This window comes from Mercenaria mercenaria, chromosome 18 (genome assembly GCF_021730395.1).
Source record: "Mercenaria mercenaria strain notata chromosome 18, MADL_Memer_1, whole genome shotgun sequence".
NCBI classification, from domain to species: domain Eukaryota; kingdom Metazoa; phylum Mollusca; class Bivalvia; order Venerida; family Veneridae; genus Mercenaria; species Mercenaria mercenaria.
The window spans coordinates 49,658,054-49,680,432 of NC_069378.1; the positions used below are offsets into that span (position 1 = coordinate 49,658,054).

The 22,379-nt window shown below is 34.5% G+C and overlaps 1 protein-coding gene across 8 annotated transcripts in view; it reads right to left on the reverse strand.

The window, feature by feature from the left end:
* The window catches only part of LOC123537795 (cys-loop ligand-gated ion channel-like), a 146,562-nt gene that overhangs the window by 45,060 nt on the left and 79,123 nt on the right, over window positions 1-22,379 (reverse strand). Inside the window, exon 1 of one of the 8 annotated variants that reach the window (XM_045321620.2) lies at window positions 14,532-15,246. The exons of 6 other annotated variants lie outside the window; for them this stretch is intronic. In XM_045321620.2, coding sequence (XP_045177555.2) covers window positions 14,532-14,756 — 225 coding nt within the window. In that variant the 5' untranslated portion in view covers window positions 14,757-15,246. Of the gene's footprint in view, window positions 1-2,688; window positions 3,281-14,531; window positions 15,247-22,379 lie in introns of those variants that run through there. One more of the 8 variants, XM_045321624.2, reaches the window with a different exon arrangement.

The following is a 22,379-nucleotide window of genomic DNA, read 5'->3' on the forward strand; positions in this document are numbered from 1 at the left end:
TGAGTAATAGCTTTGGGTATAACTTAGCCTTATTATTAGTACGTCTCTTCTTTTCATTTGAGCCGCGCCATGAGAAAATCAACATAATGCGTTTGCGACCAGCATGGATCAAGACCAGTCTGCGCATCCGTGCAGTCTGGTTAGGATCCATGCTATTCACTAATGGTTTCTCTAATTGCAATAGGCTTTAAAAGCGAACAGCATGGACCCTGACCAGACTGCGCAGATGCGCAGGCTGGTCTGGATCCATGCTGGGCGCAAACACACTATGTTGGTTTTCTCATGGTGCGGCTCATTTATATTCCTTTGAATATGTTATTTGATTAGAGGCTTTTCAATATAGACAGTTTGCTTCGCTTCAAACTGTTTTAATATTAACGGTTTCCTGATACTCTATTTTCATTTCTCAAAGAAGGACATTCTTACTTTAAAAAGTAAGATACATGGACACATGTCTGTAAGAACGTTTTTTTAAGTTTTATATACTGTTATAATTATTTTTCTCAGAAATATGAAAACGCTCTTGTTTAAGTTGTTATATATTTTCTAGCATGACAGTTCGGTTTCTGTAATGAAAGTTGTAAACAGGTTTAGACTGAATGCTAGGAGATGAGTAATTTGAACACAGTTTTAACACGGTAAGCATTTTGGCGTGCCACCAAAACCATGTTTATGATGGCTACCCACCTGCCATATATATTCTATTTATAACTTCTGATGAAAAACACGTGGCGGGGGTGGTTGGAAAAGTAAGCGCATATGTTGTTTCTAAAAATAAAATATAAACAGAGAACAAGCCGAGAAATCAAAGGTAAAGGGCAGAACAAAGTAATTACAAAAGATATTTTACATTGTATTTTTACAAATTATACAAACGAAACACACGATATTTGTAATGAAAAGTGTATATAATATTTATGGTCTAGCAATTCCACTATTTTCTCATTTCTTCATACGGATTTGATGCCAATATGTTAACGATCGGAACAATTATATGTTTCATATGAAAACAATATTTCTGGGTGTTTCGTATCATAAAACAATCAATTTGTATTCATTATTCATATATATTGCCACAATATAAAATATCATTCGCAAGCACTGGGCACCGATCAATATACCATCATTTATTATTACATGACTTCTTTAGGATAAGTCTATATCCAACGTACGTATACTGGAAATTTTGAAATAAATGTATTAAAGTTAATTTCTCCTGCCATGTAATAAAGCATTTGTAGGTCAATAGTCAAAACTATTAGCCCCCGTTCAGTAAATATATACTATATCATAAAATAACTCCTTGAGTCAGTAAGAGGACAACTGAATATATTTACATAATTCTATCACAGAAAATTGATAATATTTTCATATTCTATATATCAGCAATACAATACAGCATTGTTATCGTCTGGAAACCATTTTGAGAAAAAAAGATGTTGTTTATTATACAGTTATTGACTTAATATGTCGAGGTCAATATATGTTTTTACGGACCGAAACATAAGTCTATAATTGTTATATTATATGCCCTTCTCAAATGCATTCATTTGTCTGGCCCATATTTCATATATTTAAGAAAAAGTGATATCACAAGAGTCATTATCACTTTTGCAGGTCAATATCGCTTTTTGCGGACCCGCGCATGCACTAATTTCGACCAATCAGATGAGCGCATTTGAGAAGGGTATATGATATAAATATTTAAACTATACGTACTGTTCTGTCTTGTATGCAAACAATCACAAGTATGTTAGATTCAGACTTTTCCCGATTCAGAATGAACGGCTTATGAAAGTCTCGAAATTATAAAAATCTATAAACATTATGGATAATGGTAACATGCAAATAAAAGGAAATAGTCTATTGTTTGTTAACCAATTAACAAATTTTATGACATTTAATTTATGATACCAAAATGCTCAGTGCGTATACAAAGAACATGATTTGAGCCGTGCCATGGGAAAATCAACATAGTGGCTTTGCGACCAGCATGGATCCAGACCAGCCTGCGCATCCGCGCAGTCTGGTCAGGATCCATGCTGTTCACTTTCAAAGCCTATTGGAATTAGAGAAACTGTTAGCGAACAGCATGGATCCTGACCAGACTGCGCGGATGCGCAGGCTAGTCTGGATCCATGCTGGTCGCAAACCCACTATGTTGGTTTTCTCATGGCACGGCTCATTTTAAAGTTTTAATAATTAATTACATCAGCAGTAGTGAGAGTTAAAAAAAAATAGGAGTCAATCATTTCTCAATACTTACAGTTTTGAAACCAGTAAATTGCAAATAATGTTTCTACAAAGTAACGAATAATGTAACTTAGCTTTTAAGCAATACTGAGTTGTTATAGAACAGGGGCAACCTACTCATACTTTGCTTCTAGACTTATTCAATTAACTTACAGTTTTAACTACACTATTTAAAGTAAGTATCTGTAGGACAGTATATCGAACTGAATATAAGACTCCGATTTTGGTTTTGCAAAAATATTGTACTGTCCTATTTTTTTCATGACCGTAAATGTTCGACCATCATCGTCTGAGTTTTTGGGTTTACTGTACAGCTGTGCGTCAAGCAGGTACAAAAGTTTTGATTCCATACCTATACATTGGTACTGTGTTGGCGCGCCATAAAACTGAAATCTACAAATCAATATAACAGATATTGTGAACTACTAACATTACCTGCGGGTGATGGTGAAAAACATCCTTCTCTATAATTATACCTTGTAGGTTACACGTACTGCCACAGAACAAAGGCTGGTGCATTTTTAACAACATCCCACAGAAAAATAAACTCTAGTCTGGTACAGTAAATGAAAGAATGCATTTCCTAAAATTCATTCACTTTACATATTAAAATACCTAGAGAGCTACGCAAGTCGTTTCAAGTCTTCACACTAACCGTCTTTTTCACTAACAGACAAATGTAACATAGTAAACGAGCTGCTTTTGTATGGAGTAGCAAAAATATGATTATATTATTTTTTCGTAATCAGCAAAATTTTTTTTTTTCTTTACTAAATAACAATAGTAGTTTTTGTAGCTTCAATACAATGTACTTCTAAAACACTTATTTCGTACAGCATGGTCTTATTTCGTATTAACTCTACAGGACAGATTATGTCTCAAACAGTGTCGTTTCACAATTAATAAATGAGTGAATGTTCGTTACACATCTCTAGTTAAACCTCCAATTGCTTAAAGACATAACCTTTATTCCAATTATTATCGCTCTTGTTGAGTACACTAACATTCCTCTAACACTGACGATACAACATGCAATAACATATGTTCCTCGTTTGTATCTAGTCTGGCACCATTACAGGAAACGACATTTACAATACAACTATACCGTCATCCAAAAGTTGCTTTTTTCTCCCCAACTTCTATTGGGACATGTAAGATTCAGAACACTAAGCTAGTACGTCTTAATTTAAAGTGCTTGGCCTATTTAGCCTACATTTTTATCATTCGATTGGACCAAATCTTTCAGAATATACTGAAGGTATTTTGAAATTTAAACGACCAAAGTAGTATGACAATGTTTGTGTCTTGACGAAATTTAATATCCGAGTTTGTTTAACATGGTCATACAGAAACAAGAACATGAAATATGTGAATAAATGTATTATCGCCAATACATTACATTACTTATCGTTAGCAAGAACAAGAACAACAACAACAATATAAGACGTAATAATGTAATTATATTCTGTATAAATGGTCACGTGATAGAGGTGTGGCATGTTCACAAAGATATCACCTCAAAGTACAATAGGTCTGGCACTTTTGAAACGTGTAACAAAGTATGCATAAGTGAATAAATTTGTGTAACGAATCATTTACTTAACTCTTTCAAATAGTTTACCACTATCATAACATTTCACTTGGAGCAGCTAATGCTAAAAATTATTCAGATGCGAAACAAATATCAATTTTTCTGAAGCCCTGTTTCGACACAAAACAAAAAAGAATAATGAATAGATGAAATGTTTTATAACAAAACTAAGCATGTTCATTGCATAATGATATTAACTAAGTCTTTTGGTCCATTCTACAATCATAATATGAGCAGCACCATGAGGAAACCAACATAGTGCGGTCTGGTCAGGATCCATGCTGTTCGCTAATGGTTTCTCTAATTGCAATAGGATTTGAAAGCGAACAGCATGGATCATGACCAGGCTGCGCAGATGCGAAGGCTGGTCTGGATCCATGCTGGTCGCACACGCACTATGTTGATTTTCTCATGGTGCGGCTCATATGTATTTTAGGTAGTGGATCCGTAACGAAATTCGGCAATTTCCGCGTGATTCCGTATCCTTTAACTATGTGGCATTCCGCGGACGTACATACAACTAAACGCGCGCATGGTCGTAAAAAATGAGAAAGCCAAAATACGAAGCTTGTCGCTTATTGTGTTGAATTATGGGCTAATCACTACCAAAACAAATGTAAGCCTACACGGGTCTAGTAGTTCAAGTGTAAATAGTCCTAATCTTTCCGTTCTCAGTAGCTTTGTATTTTCTTTTACTCTACTGCGTTTTAGTATGTACGTGCAGATTCTATCGAAATATGTATCTGATATGCTAGAAAATGTCGAAAAACAAATGTTATAAAGTAAGTTTATTTTAACATGAGATAAAGATTAGATTTATTAAGTTGTGTTCAGTCTTGGACAGCTCTGAAACGTACATCAAAAGTTTTACGGCACTGAAATTTCTTTATTTTAATATTTGAAGTAAATTTTTCAATATCTAGCTTATAATAATTTATTATAATGAAAATCAGTATAATCTAAACGAATCCAAGCAAAATGATTTAATTAATGCACTAAAATGAACAAACATAACTGACGCTAGGAATTTTTTTTTATATATATTTTTTTAAATTGTATGTTTCATAGATCATTGTATTCCGAAATATATATATCTAACTAACATGATATAATGTATAGTAAATGGCCAAAGGCAACTGAATTGCCGATTTTGCTAATAAAGTTGATTGATTTGAATAACAGCCTGCCTGAAAATATTGCTATATTTTGAAGTATACAATTTGCTTAAAAGATAATAAATGTGAGTACGTATAGGGAACTCATGAACTGATGTTTACCTAACATGAACTCAATATTGTTTTTTATCTCGCCTCCTACAAGATTCTTGCATTTCTATTGGTCAACAGACATCACGTGGAGACAGGATATATTCCATATCCTGCTAGTACATTACACAGATATGAATTCTGATTAAAAACAAAATGGCTGCCGCATCGCTAGGGTAATTAAAACAAGTCAGACTATGCCCAAGCTATAGATATCATTTCCGAGATAAAAAAAATGGTGTTTTCTTGCCGCTCTCATTTTTCCTGTCTAACTTAGGTTCGTGACTATTTAGTAAGTGGAAATTATATAGAAGAACAGTAACTCTGTATGACACGGCCGCGATTGAAATGTTGTTTTAGTTAAATCATCGAAAAGCAAAGGAATTAACTTATTTGTAAGACAGCAGTTTGTTGTAGGATCATTTAATCTACCTGCAAGATAAAGGAATTAACAGGAAACGGGATTAAAGCCGGAGTTTTAAGACATTTCTGACATCGTGTAATCTGATTATTTTTCGAAAGGATGGAACGTAAATGTTTTTCAAAACCAGTTCATAACCTGTATAAATGAGCTTCTGTGTTTTGTGATTCTGTCAAAATACAGTTCATTTTGCATTTTTAGTTAATCAACTATAATCAACGCATGAAAACCATAGAAGATTTCAGGATTCCAGTCAGCACTGTAACTGTAAGTAGCTTTATTAATATAAAAATTGTGTCAATCAGTACAGCGAAGATGTAAAATGCATTCGGCAAGATAAAATCGTTAAACTGCTTGTTGGTGACAGGATACGGGATATACGCTGTCGAAGAAGTCCATATCAGGTGAGAGCGAACATGATCTTTGTATTGTGTACTAAAATGAACTTGGTGTTGTTTGTGAACTAACATGAACTCAGTGTTATTGTGCACTAATATGAACTCAGTGTTATTGTGCGTCTATTATGAACTCAATGTTATCGTGTACTAACAACAACTCAGTGTTGTTTTGCACTAACATGAACCCACTGATGTTTTGCACTATCATGAACTCAGTGCTGTTTTCGTACTAACATGAATCCAGTGTTGTTGATTACCTTACATGAACTCAGTGTTGTTGTGTATCTAACATGAAATTAGTGTTGTTTTATACTAACATAAGATCGGTGTTATTATGTACTAACATTAGCTGTGCTGTTTTGTACTAACATGAACTCAGAGTTGTTTTGTATTAACATGAACACAGAGGTATTGTGTATCTAACATGAACTCAGTGCTGTTGTGTATCTAACATGAAATTAGTGTGGTTGTGTATCTAACATGAACTCAGTGTTGTTTTTGTACTTACATGATCTCAGCGCTATTGTGTATCTAACTTGAACTCAGTGTTGTTTTTGTACTTACATGATCTCAGCGCTATTGTGTATCTAACATGAACTCAGTGTTGTTTTTGTACTTACATGATCTCAGCGCTATTGTGTATCTAACATGAACTCAGTGATGTTGTGTATCTAACATGAAGTTAGTGTGGTTGTGTATCTAACATGAACTCAGTGTTGCTTTTGTACTTACATGATCTCAGCGCTATTGTGTATCTAACATGAACTCAGTGTTGTTTTTGTACTTACATGATCTCAGCGCTATTGTGTATCTAACATGAACTCAGTGCTGTTGTGTATCTAACATGAAGTTAGTGTGGTTGTGTATCTAACATGAACTCAGTGTTGCTTTTGTACTTACATGATCTCAGCGCTATTGTGTATCTAACATGAACTCAGTGCTTTTGTTAGTGTTGTTTTGTATTTACATGAACTCAGTTATGATTTCTTCTTTGTGACAGGTCACTGACATTATTGTGTATGTAACAATAGGAAATATTTATATAACAAACCATACCAGTGCGAACGTGTTTAGTAAGCCGTTCTGAACACAAACATTTGTCTACGAGGTACAAAAGCGTTCTAGCTACTTTGTGCAGATGTTTGTGTGTTTATTATGCACAAAAGTATAGGTACTGCAGCAGTCTGAAAACCACAGGCCATAAAATACTAAAGATAAATGAATATTACTACACATCAATATGCAGTTAGACAGGTGTACTCTAGATATTTGTTTCCAACTTGTTTGAAAATATCGTTGGAAAATTTATTTATCTTTTTCTATCAGCTGTAAACATGGTAAAACTGCAGCTAATTTCAGGCAAGATAATGTGAAAGAAATTCTATTATAATATATATAAATTAAATTATAGATCTGGTAGTATTTACACTATGTATTGATCTGGTAGTATTTATGCTAGCTACAAATCTGGCAGTATTTACGCTAGGTATGAATCTGACAGTGTTTATACTAGGTACAAATCTGGCAGTATTTACGCTAAGTACGAATCTGACTCTGTGTTTTGTTCATAGGTGATAATTACTGAAGCTATTCAGGTTTTGTATAATTATGGCCCTTTTCTTCTTAAATCACTGGAGATATTCAGAGCCAAGAAAGACTGATCAGAATTTATAAGAGAAATTATAAGAACAATATTAAAAGGATTATCAAGTCGGTAGCTAGACTAGTACAGTAATGGCATGTTTTATGTGAAACAAGTACTTCAAAGGAACAGATTTTACTCGCAGTTACGCGATGATTTTCCCTAAATAACGAGATCTTTTCTCATAATAACAAAATATTTGATAACAAGATATTTTCTCATAATCTGGGATTTTACATAACGATGTCTTTTGTCATGATGGCAAGACATTTTCTCATAACTAGGTATTTGACCTAATGAGGTATTTTCTTATGATAACAAGACATATTCTCATAATTAAGGATATTAAGTAAGAAGACATTTTCACATAAAGACAAGACATTTGTCTTAAGAAGGCATTTTACTCGTAATTACAGGATAAAACATGCAGTTACTATTTTTGATTTGACACGTTTCGGCTTTCATGTTATTATTTTTCTTCTTCAGTAGCATTTCGTTCAGAGCGTTTCACTCCAGCTTTCACCTAGTGTAGTATTCTGTTGCAAAATTTCTAATCTACGTCATTAACGCTTCTAGGAATAACAATCTGAAAAGCTTACTTAATATTATTTTTGTCCAGAATTAGAAACCTTCAACATATCTGTTCTATGTATATCCACGAGATCAACGCCGGTAAGAAAAAATTAAACATGCAGCACATTTGAGCCGTGCCATGAGAAAACCAACATAATGGGTGTGCGACCAGCATGGATCCAGACCAGCCTGCGCATCCGCGCAGTCTGGTCAGGATCCATGCTGTTCACTTTTAAAGCCTATTAGAATTGGAGAAACTGTTGGCCAACAGCATGGATCCTGACCAGACTGCGCGGATGCACAGGCTGGTCTGGATCCATGCTGGTCGCACACCCATTATGTTGGTTTTCTCATGGCACGGCTCATTTATTAACCTTTTTTCTGTTCTATGTCTGTTGCCATATGTTCTGCTATTGTTATCAACAGTTCACGTGGATACGCTAATTACATAAGCAGGTATATCTGTACAGGCAGGGCGTAGTCCGTCCAAAACACTGCACCAGGGGTGATCCAGAATTAGTTCTATTATAACTAAAAAGGCAGCAAATATACTTCGATAACATTTCATTTCCAACAGATACAACGTTTGGAAGCTTGTCTGGTCGTTCAAAAAAATCAGAAATAGATACAGGTCAGAAATACAGGGGGCATAAACATACTTTAAGAAATTATATTCAGCACTTCTTTCAATGTGAGATACTGCGCAACGAAAAAGTAAGAAGAGAACTCAATGTAATGCAGGATCACCCCTCGCATTTAGACGTCTTGGCTGTTTTATTGTACTGTCTGACAGGTTATTTTGTCTGTTCTTACAAAGTGCCCGATATATCCCGAAACAAAAAATAGAATTCGCTTAAATTGGATTTGTCTAGATTGATAAAACAGCCCATCATTAGGTATGCAATTTAGTATTCAGTGAAATGAATGAAAGTAATAGATAATGGTTGAATTACAAAAATGTATGCGCCGTTTACCGACCGTGTGATTATCACGGCTATATCCTAATATGTGATACCCACGCGACACCAGCATAAACTTCCTAGCGGAGTATTTGCCACTGACCGTCGTAACGCCGTGAACAACTATGTTCCCTTATTAAATCTATTTCCGTTCTCTGCATATATTTCCCTTTGACAATTTATGTTTTCTTTCTTCGTTGTGTACATAATGTTTCACATTGTATATTAATTATGGAGCCGTGCCATGGGAAAACCAACATAGTGGCTTTGCGACCAGCATGGATCCAGACCAGCATGCGCTTCCGCGCAGTCTGGTCAGGATCCATGCTGTTCGCTAACAGTTTCTCTAATTCCAGTAGGCTTTGAAAGCGAACAGCATGGATCCAGAAAATCCATGCTGGTCGCAAAGCCACTATGTTGTTTTTCTCATGGCACGGCTGAAATATGTCTGCGATTAAAATCGAATAATAATAATAATAATTATAATAATAATAACATCTTTATTTATAGAAGGTAGCAAATGAAGAATCCGTCATCTTATGCAGCGTTCTAATACAAACAACATATTTCGCCGAGCTTTTTCAATACTGCCTCTACACTTGAAAAATTACACAATTTCACTGTAACATATTCATTCTATTGATACCATCGAATGCATCTACTTTTCTCTTACATGTTATCTATAATATTATGTTTTCATTTGTAGCAAAATCAATATCATAAGACGCATGAAATTTTAAGCGGCTTACGGATTTCCTAGAATGCAAAATCACGTGACACAGCCATTATTGAAAACAGCTTAGTGCCTAGAAATTATATAACAGATAGTGATATTTGTGCAATGTGTCTAAAATCTAATGAAAGAAAATACAAAAAGAGTGAAATAGCTCATTTCAGATAAGAAAATACTTTTAAATAAAAAGCAATTCATAAATAAGAATGAAAAAGTATTACAAATCACAAGACAGAACAAATATATACAACAATATGAAATATCCATATATGAGCCGCACCATGAGAAAACCAAGTGCGTTTGCGACCAGCATGGATCCAGACCAGCCTGCTGTTCGCTTTCAAAGCCTATTACAATTAGAGAAATTGTTAGTGAACAGCGTGGATCCTGACCAGACTGCGCGGATGCGCAGGCTGGTCCGAAATTCATGCTGGTCGCAAACGCACTATGTTGATTTTCTCATTGTGCGGCTCATACATGCTAGTTTAAACAATAAGTATCACTAAACTGAAGTGTGCTCCCCGAGTATATCATTGACAAAGGAAGTGCAACAGCACAATTAAGCTTGATAAAATTCTACCCAGAACTTAAAAATCTATACAAATATATTATTTAATTTAAAGAGTGTTGAGGGGAGATAAATCAATAACTATATAAGAGTGACTTTTTGTCATTGAGAAGAATCTTGAAATTCATTCCTGTAGCTGCTTATGCATTTTTCAAAAGCTTATATTAATTTGAGGACCCACAGCATTTTCCCATAATTTCCTTAAGAAGATATATAAATTAAGATTACAGAACGAAATACATTTTTGGTTTTAAATTAATTGTGAGGGAATGGTGCGTTTATTAAGAGACGAGTGTACAGTAGAACATAAAAAAATGTATATTAACAATATAAAATGATTTATTTACAGTAATATTCTTTTGGCAAACAGGAGAGGGCGTGTCTTTATTAAATGAGGAGTGTTTATCCTTGAAGTATATTAGGTATTATATGTATTATATTAATAATAAAAAGGACTTGTTTTCCCCCTTTTTTGGAAAATTGAACTGGGTGCATTTAATAGGGATGTGGAGAGCGTTTATACTGGGATATATGGTAACAGATGTACATGCATGTATATTCTGACAATATATACTGGGATATAGGGCAATAAATGTACATGTGTATTCTGACAATATATACTGGGATATAGGGTGATACATGTACATGTGTATTCTGATAATATATACTGGGATATAAGGTGATGCAGGTACATGTGTAATCTGACAGTATATACTGGGATATAGGGTGATACATGTACATGTGTATTCTGACAATATATACTGGGATATAGGGTGATGCATGTACATGTGTATTCTGGCAGTATATACTGGGATATAGGGTGATGCATGTACATGTGTATTCTGGCAGTATATACTAGGATATAGGGGGATACATGTACATGTGTATTCTGACAATATATACTGGGATATAAGGTGATGCAGGTACATGTGTAATCTGACAGTATATACTGGGATATAGGGTGATACATGTACATGTGTATTCTGACAGTATATACTGGGATATAGGGTGATACATGTACATGTGTAATCTGACAGTATATACTGGGACATAGGGTGATACATGTACATGTGTAATCTGACAGTATATACTGGGATATAGGGTGATACATGTACATGTGTAATCTGACAGTATATACTGGGATATAGGGTGATACATGTACATGTGTAATCTGACAGTATATACTGGGATATAGGGTGATACATGTACATGTGTATTCTGACAGAATATACTGGGATCTGGGTGATACATGTACATGTGTATTCTGACAGAATATTCTGGGATCTGGGTGATACATGTACATGTCTATTCTGACAGTATATACCGGTATGTAGGGCGATACATGTACAGGTCTATTCTGACAATATATACCGGGATATAGGGCGATACATGTACAGGTGTATTCTGATAATATATACCGGGATATAGGGCAATACATGTACATGTGTATTCTGACAATATATACTGGGATATAGGGTGATACATGTACATGTATATTCTGACAATATAAACTGGGATATAGGGTGATACATGTACATTTATATTCTGACAATATAAACTGGGATATAGGGTGATACATGTACATTTATATTCTGACAATATATATTAGGGTATGTAGTAGTACATGCATACATTGACAATATGAAAAAAAGTACTGTTCTTTGCATGATTTTGTAAACGGTAAAAATACATGTACAATCTGACAAGGTATATGCTGTTATGCATACTTAAATTTATGTGAAAAAAATACTGCTCTTTTGGCAACAAAAAGGGTTAGTGTTTCCCTAAAAATGACAATGTACATTCATGTCCTGATCAAATATGCAAGTCCGCTTCATATTAATAAATTTCTGTTAGTTTGGGCAAACTCCTTTGAAAATTGAACAAGGAGTTATCCGGACAAAGATTCCGGGACAAATGGACGTGCAGACGGACGGAAGGACAAAGCGGCAACTATATACCCAATTCACCCATCAAAAATTTTCGGAAGCATAATAAATTGTAGTATTTGTGTAAAAAAAACAATGTGGAAAAAGATAAAAATGAAAGAAATGACTGTTTTTTTCAAAGTAAGCATTATTAAACTATTAAGTAGTTGCACAATATTTGCACATTTTTGATATAACCTTTGAAGTTAAAATAAATGAATATCTCTTCAGCTTAAACTGTGATTGATTTTTCTTAAGTCACATGATAGCTAAACTAGAATTAGTGATGTTTCGAAACAAATACATGTTTATGAAATATAATTAACGTCAGTAGTGATAGCCGTCTATATATGGAGTCTGATTTCTTCTTTATCTATATAAACCGCCATTTTGTTTTTCTTTATCTTTGGGTTAAATTGAATAGGAATAGGTGGTAGCAATATAACGTGAAACTGGGCGCGGATCTTTGAAATAGAATCCGTCCTATTGTTTACGATAAAGCGGCTCTGTTGTTCTCCACGAGCTTGTCCGAACAGTTAAGCTGTTTCTCGATGACTCACCTCAGGGCGCGGCTCCCTATTGTTAGGTAATCATCTACTACAAGATATATATGTAATACACCGATAAAGTCACGCCCGATCGATTTCAAAAATTGACTCCTCAAAAAAAAAAAAATGGCGGTTTATATAGATAAAGAAAAAAGCAGACTCCCTATATAGACGGCTATCACTACTAACGTATGTTAAAACGGAATGATTTTTGTAATGCCTTATTTCCTTTCAAGGTTCTAAATTATTTTTACTGGTAATCATTTATACGGATGTCGTTCAGAATTCATTGTCCTGCAAGTAGGTCAAATATGATTTATATCACGTGTCGTTTCGTGAAAAAATCAAATAAAAAAATTTAAAAAAAAATCATTCTGTGACATTCATTTAAATTTCTAATAGAAATGGAATATAATTAGGAAAAAAAAACATTATATAAAACGTGATTACTTACATTGTCAGTTTTTTCCAGGGGACAGTCATTCGATGGTGTCTTTAAATGCAATGGGATTTACATATGAAAGCAATGAGATTTACATGTGAAGGCAATGAGAAATATGTGAAAATATGGACTGTTATTTAACAATGAAAATAATGCAACTTATATTCGAAATATTATAAAACGCACTTAGAAACAATATTTCAACAACAACTTCTATGTCTGTACCACAATTGAATAATTTCATTTGCCTAATATAGTGTCAACATCGTCAATTCTTCATTCTATGAATATTTGCATAGATAGCTAAACATATGTCCGATAACCTTACAGTAAAATTCAATTGCTATTAAGTGGCATATATTTACTGCTATATTGGTTATGCGTTCACATTATGCATTTTTGCGAGCAAAATTATATTTCAGTCCTCTACATAAATGACATACTTTTACCAACATTACTAAACATGCGATAATGGTTTTTATCAAATGATCAAGTCGCATGACAGACCGTGGTTAATCGAGTGGCTAGATATCTAAATATCTGAACTATCAGACGATAAACAACAAGAAAATATTGTTTATTCTCATTTTTACATTTTCCTTCAAACATGGTAAAAACTATTCTTAACTTCATTTATCCTAATGGACATTATGCGGCTATTAACGTTCCAATGTTCTCTCACAGATCCCCACGTTAATCGTTGTTTATCGCAGATACTTAAATGAGATTTTTCGTTTAAATAAAGAAAAACAGCAGATATACCATCTACATTAAATAACGATAAACGCGTGGACTGTTCAGAGAACATCGTAACTTTTCTCATAACTTTTGAAAGGGGTGTGTTAGAATGGTAAGAGGCAGGGTTCTCTTGGGATTCATCATCTGAATGACCGTCGATAAGATTTTTTGATATCCAACCACTCGGACTGACACCCTTGTGGTTCCATTCCTGCGCATTTAAACTCTGAACCGTGGTAAATCAGACGATATACAACATGAAAGCCCGACTCACTTACTCGTTTGTTTAATTAAAAATAATCAAACCGTGTTCGAATGAACATTATACCATCCTTAAATGATACAAAATGCTTTGAATCTGAATTATACATCTTACAACGTATATACGTGTACATTCGTAAAAGGGCTGTATATAATCTGTTTTAAATTGTAAAGTTATTATGCCAGATAAATGAGTTTTAATTGCGCTAACCTGATTTCCAGAGCTATGAAATACTTCTGGTATGTCGTTAGAATCTGATAGGGTGCTCTTCTTTTCTTCGTCGTCAGTGAAGTCATCACTGACGTCATCAGCACTCATCATATTCACAAGATTCATTTCGTAACCCATCATTTTTTCAAGTATATCAGCATTCGGTGTTTCAGAATGTAAAAATGATATCATCCACAATTTGCGAACATCCGAAAATGTCGTCATTTATCGGTGTATCGTGTAATCCAGTTAACATGATAATCACTGAGAAGTAAATATTGACATAATCCATATTCCAAATCGCTTTGAAATTATTCTCGTATGTTAATGTTACTATGTCGTTTAAAAGCGCAATAGCGTGTATTCAAGTCTTGCTTGCGAGTTGAAAAGTAGTTCTTATCTCAAATGCATTTTGTGTTGGCAAAATACACAAAATTGATGCTAAGGTAAAATGAAAAAGTCATAGCAAGTTTGAGAAACTGAAGTAAGTACCTGTAAGATTCTTTGAATCGTTCGTGCATAAAGAATGCTACGTTTTGCCAATTGGTTTGAAACGATAATTCAGTAATAACAATTAATATTTAAAACTACGCACATATCGTTACATATGTCCTTTAATTATCTCAGACCTTAACTAACAATTGCTACTGAAATGATAAAGTAACTGTTTCGCAGTTCTTTAAAAAATCTCCCCTAAAAGTCCACAGTTTTGTTGAGTGAAAAAAACAAAACCTCTGTGCCTTACCGTTCAACAACAAAAAACACCTGTATTTGACAGTGATTGCTATTTGTCTTCTATATGTTGCAGCAGCCTGACATTACATTCTGATACCTAAGTGACGCCAGACCTAGCATATGCATATAGTTATGTTGTTTTTATTTACGTACGTTTTACCTACAGGTATTATGTATAGTTAGTTAGATTCTACTGTATCAGTGTCCGATGACCAACCATTTTACTTATTTGCTATTTAAATATTTAGACCTAAGACATTAAATTCATGTTTGGCTCTTTTGTTTTTAAATATGTCCGTACTTGCGTCCTGGAAAAAAATATTCTGCATTATAATATCGCATGCCAGCATTTCAATGTGGAGGAAGAGCCAAGGTGTCTCTCCGGGTATTATATCTGGCATAGGCGGTCACGTGGTTAGAACCACCGACATTCCAAAACTAGCTGGGTGACTTCCTTACATGAAGAAGTTTCAAGCGAGGTTTCGATCCCACTGGGGTGAGAGCAAGAGATTCAAAGATAGCGACCTTAACCACTTGACAACGTAGGGCCCCTTAACTTGTGCAAGTATTATTTTAGGTCGATTGTGAAGCAAATTCTGCAACTTAAATCATTCACTCTCGAGAACTCATTTCTGATGGAATCCATCGCCACGAGGGTGTATGAGTAGCCAGTTTTCCTTTTAATGCTGAGCGTCATGTAAAGGAGCTTTTGAAACCATTTTTCACGTCTCTGGTATGACGTGGCCGGGGATCGAACCCACAATCTCCCGCACTCATGTAGCGGACGCTCTACCTCTAGCCTATCGGGGCCCTCAATTTCGCATTTAAGCTGATCTGTATGCACGAATGAAATATATCCAGAATTACAGCGGCTACAATAGACAACATTGATTTTCTGAGGTATGCGTGACATATAATGAGAGACTAAGGTCAAATTCTGTTCGGAAAGACTACTGTGATATTATTTGTAAGTTATAATTAACATGTTTGGTTGATATTGGCAACTGAAATTCGCATGAATCTATTATATGTCTTGCATATGTTATATATTCCAGTTTTTTGAATGATGCCCCGTCTCACTGAACAAAGCCTTCGTCAAATAAAAAAATAAAATAAAAACGACATTGACCCATGCATGCCAAAGTTCAATTATATCTGATATGACCTTTGACAACAAAGTATGGCCTTCACTCTTGACAAAGGAAAATAGTTCTTGTGAGCCACAGGCCGTCTTATAAAAGTAGACCGGTCTGCTAATTACATGCGTGTCAGAGTTGTTGCCCAAATAAGATCTGAAAAGACCTCAAAAGTGAACTTGATCTTTGAAGTAGGAGGCCCTGTACCTTGATTGAGATAAAAATGTAGATTTGTGCACAATTAACCTTGCGGTTTTATCATTGAACATCATAATGTTGTGACCCACTGAGTTCCTCTATTTCTTATGTTTTTGCCCCACTAAATGCCTCTCATTGTTCGTCCCGTCCTTGTTATATAAACAGTCCATAAAATAAACAAACGTTTTTGTAAACATGGACGGATCCAAACAGAAGGGGAAGACGCATTTTATAGAATATTTCGATGGCAAAATACAATACGTATCGTAGCCCTGACCAACATACAAACTGGGCCAGTCTATTTCATAAGTGCAACAACACGGTTGACCCATTTAAACGAACAGTACGTTTTACTTGTAAACATACTTGTGTATAGACTTTTTATGAACACGTCCCTGCATACAATACTCATTATACTGTAATATTACAATTAATGGAAGATCCGTTCTTGGGTCATGGCCTTTTTTAGCTCGACACATCTCAGCAAGTCAAATATTTGTAAAAAAAATAAAAATTGCTCTATGCATTTCAAAATCACAGACCGTACTATATTAGACGATGTATGGCCTGCCGCACGGACGGTCTCACACACACACGCCGAACACTCATTTTCACGAATAGATAGAGCTCGGTGAAACCGAGCTCAGCTTAAACACTAACTTTGATTAGATAAATGAAACTTCAAATTCTGAACAGACATTCGAGCGTGTCATGAATTTAAAATATTTTCCGACATCAACACTTGCATAAGGCTATCGAGAAATTAATTGCATTTCAACATTCTTATCATTTTCCTATTTTCCATAGACAGATACACGCGTTGTCTGGATAATGACTAATTGCTGGAAAATAAACCTATCTGAGTAATGCTATTAGCTATATCATACCAACATTATGGTCTCACTTAATCTCACATGAATTCTATCATACACTGTATACTTTCCATCATGCATTTCGAGTCCGTTTAAGAATCCACATATTATACCTGACGTAATTCACTAGAGATCAGTTCACCAGCATTAACTGCAACTTAAATATTCAGTAACTTAGGTAACGAACCGGCTTTTCCGACTCTACATATAACATCCTTTGATACAATAATTTTGATACAGTATTTCGAATTCCATTGTATAATCATTATCAAACCAGTTGTTTATTCTGTCACATTATGAACTTTAGATGAAAGATTTTTAAACAAATTTTCCAACAAATGAATAAGCGAATAAAAACAAAATGACGTCATGTCAATGTTTACAATGTCCTTTGCTCCATAAACGCTTTTAACAGACTTCCAAATGCATCCGAATCTCGAGAAATACATGCATTATATAGCCAATGAGACTGTCCTTTTGTCCTGGCATACGGCTAAATGCAGTCTAGAATCAACATGCAAATTTCCTTTCATGAAGGATTACCCGATCAATACATCTCGAGGAAGTTACAAATCCTGTAGAGCTTGCTATAACTGCGGTATTGTTTTAAACATTTGACGAGAATGGAGAGACATATAGCACGACATTCTAAGGAAACAAATTACCACACACAAGTTATACAATTTCATTGAATATACAAAATACATTTCAAGACAAATATTAAAGCCTCTAGCAGACATATGTTTTTTGAAAATATATCACATTACCATAATAAACACTACTGACTTTTGTTTATGTTTTTTATCGTTTTTTTTTTTTTCATTTCCAGTCAGTTTCAATAGAAAAACTTTAGAAACTCAGATTTTCTATTCAAAACCATGGCAGTCTGAATAACCAAAGGTATACTAGACCCGATTTTCATAATAAATGAGCCGTGACATGAGAAAACCAACATAGTGGGTTTGCGACCAGCATGGATCCAGACCAGCCTGCGCAACCGCACAGTCTGGTCAGAATCCATGCTGTTCGCTTTTAAAGCCTATTGGAATTAGAGAAACTGTTAGCGAACAGCATGGATCCTGACCAGACTGCGTGGATGCGCAGGCTGGTCTGGATCCATGCTGGTCGCAAACCCACTATGTTGATTTTCTCATGGCACGGCTCAATTATTTAAAAACATGAACAAATACTTCAACTCGTTTAAATGGGTCAACCGTGTTGTTGTACTTATAAACTAGTCTAGCCCGGTTTATAGGTTTGTCAGGGCTACGATATGTTTTGTATGTTGCCATGGAAATATTTCTATGAAATGTTTCTTCCCCTTCCATTTGGATCCGTCCAGGTTTACAAACAGGTTTGTTTATTTTATGGACTGTACATACAGTTTGCAATTTTATAAAATCAACAAGTGTATGTGTATAGACAATACTGTGCATTTTGGTTAAAATAGTACACGGTGTTAACATGTACAGATGAAGTAAATAAAACTGGAGTGTTTTTTAAACAATCGACAGTTACTCCATGGCATTTAATTATTAATTTAAAAGTAGCTCAACATTAACAATTAATTTATATATTAAAATAAATGAATATATTCCATAAGGGATTTTTTTCTACATTTTAAGTTAATAACTAGATATTCACTAAGTGTTAGATCACCATTAGATATCTATAAAAGGACCTTAGGGACCACTTAAAATCATAAATCTCAACAGTATTTCTCTCATTTTATGGGAAAAAATGTTTCTTAGGAACTTAACCATGAAATTAACGTTCGCGAACATGTTCAGCTTTACTGTAATATATTAAGTTCTAGTCCTGTCATAAAATCAAATTAATAAATTATCATAACAATATGGTCGACCGTAATTACCAATATTCATCCCTAGAGAGAATCAAACATCAGTCTAGAAACCAGCAACATCAGTTTATTTACATTTCTGCACGCTCCCCCGCATTTGATCATTTAAGTTTAGTGATAAGGAAACCTGAAACTGTCTAATAACAGCATAAATATTTACAGATAATATCAGACTCTTCGACATTTTCGGAGATATCAGACTTCAGACAAAAGTTTTCCCAAAATTCTGCAAAAACGTCGGCCTGTATTTAACAATTAAATATGAACAGGCAGAAAAAAAATCCGTAGTTTACATTTTAAATTCCGTATTGTATCTTCCATATTGTTTGCTGCCGGACTACTTTCATTAATATGCATGTCTGGCACATTTCTATAAATAACGCACATAAAAAATTCACTTAGTTCCATTTCAATATTGATGAACATTGTAGATTTCTTCCCGAATAACAAAACAACAAACAAAAATGTGAGATATATAATAAAAGGGTCATTACAACAGTGGCCAGATCTGTGCTTTTGTATTCGGCTCTCGTGGAATTTGCAAGGTCTGATCACACCCAGCGCTTGCGCTACTCGTTAGAACCTATCTGGCAAATATCCACTCGAGCCGAATACAGCATCCCACATCGAGCTACTGCTATAATAACCCTGTTATATTAGCAGAGTGATCAATGCAGAAGGCTTTTACAAACATTCTGTCCAGCAGCTTCTGATAAAACCAGCTTGCTTGAAATGCTTCAAAATATTCATGTGTGGGTGTCAATTATAGAACCTGACTAGTTAGTTATTACTTTGATCATTTTCCATGCATGTGAATTGAAAAAAAATGTCGGCAGTCACGGTAGTACATCATATTAATGTGAATATTTGAAATTAAATTTTACGCCTTTAGCGGGATCTCTAAAATTAAAATTGTCGAAAAAAACATAATTGATAGTGACGTTGTGTGAGTAGATTTGCATATTTCAAAAGGACATAAAGATAACAATATTCATATTGAAAATGTTTAGGCAAAAACAAATATATGAGCCGTGCCATGAGAATCCCAACATAGTGCATTTGCGACCAGCATGGATCCAGACCAGCTGCGCATCCGCGCAGTCTGGTTAAGATCCATGATGTTCGGTAACGGTTTCTCTAACTGCAGTAGGCTTTGAAAGCGAACAGCATTGATCCTGACCAGACTGCGCGGATGTGCAAGCTGGTCTGGATCCATGACGGTCGCTAATTTTCTCATAGTGCGGTAACTGTTGTTTCTTTTTTTTAATCATTAGATTTCTATAAACTTGTAAATGACGTAACACCTCTATAACATCATCAACAATGAAAGCTGTGGTTTTGTTGGCGCTAAATATATGTTGTTTTTTTCTGTATTACACCATTTAACTCTCAAGAAAAATAACCAGTATGTACACAAGAATAAAACATTTCACATAGAGAACTTCATCATGCTAATCATTTACGAGGGGCGTTGAATAAATACGAAGGCTAGCGTCATAACTTCAAAACTAGCCAATATAGCGTCTCTCCTACGTATGAACCAAATTTGAAACTGTTACCGTGTAGTATTTTGGTGTTGCGATAATTTCTTTAACACTTATAACGCTGGACACGATTCTTGATTCTGCCGTTGCGACCAGTGTAGATCATGATCAGCAAGCACATCCGTGCAGTCTGATCATGGTCTGCACTGTTCGCTCTTCAGTCTGTATCTTTTAGCTAAGCACCCCTTTTAACAGTTAATGGTACTGTCCTAATTGAAAGATGAACTAGTTCATTATTGAAATTTAGCAGGATAAGGGTTCAGTAAGAGGAACGCTGTGCGACCCACGTCAACGACGTCTTCATACGTCAACTTTGTTTACAAAATGTTCCGTAATTAATTTTATTATTATGTTTTTAAAAAAATGTACTTTACGACTAGAACTCAGTGTATCATATCTAGAATAAGAATATTCATTTTCAAGAAGATATCTGTCTTGGTCAATGTAAAACATACATTGTACTGAAGCATTTAGACACTGGATTTTTTACTACTCTTTTCCTTGGAAACCATAAAACAATTTATTTCAAGGAGTATTATGTCTTATCAAAATAAAATGCTTGAGATAGTTTTTAAGATAGGTTAACTAAAACTCTTGTTTTCCACAGTAATTCAAGAGTTCATGTTGGTATTTTCCCAAGTTATTGTCCTTTGTAATGTTTTTGTGACGTCATTTATATGTAAGAACACGTATCACTATCCTAGACAAAAAGTTAATGTCCGTTTGACTTGACGTTTTGCAGAAACATCACTGAAATAGTACAAAAATATATTCACAATGTTGATGCTATTTTCGTTTGCAAAACAATTATGTAAATTTTTTTCAATTATTGATGGTTTTGCATTTTAGACGTCAAAACGGCACCTTTGTCGCTGGCGCGTTGCTATGGTTATCAAACGTCTAGAGCTTTATTGTGTGATATCATTCTATCCTAATAATTACAGTAGGATATGTGCTGGGTTATACTAAATTACGCATTAAGGTAGTTCTGCACGTTTGGATCGACATTATTTCTACAATGTAGAATTTCATTAAACTCTGATTTTTCAAAACTTCAGAATATACCTAGAAAATTCAGTAAATAAAACAGATAGGGTCGTGTGTGTTTTGCTTGATTGTTTTTGACTAAAAATTTAGGAGTTATGGAAAATATATTAGCGACCATGATAGTCATAATGGGACTTTCAGTTTAATGGGAGAAATCAGTCCGCTTTTCATACACGGACTTTTCCGAATAGCGAATTTTTCTACAATGTAGATTTTGATGAAACTTCTCAGAGTTGTGAATAAAGACATGACCTATAATTTGATGAAATAAAATGTATAGGTCCGTGTGCTTATTTTTAAGATATTTGACCATGCTTAAAGTGAACCGGACATTTCACGCTAATTTTAAGACATTAGTTTGAATTATTTAACGTGTAATATGTTTTAATACCATATTTTGACTTTAGAAATATATCAACAGTGCCATTGTAATAAATTCACTCACAGGTTGAGAT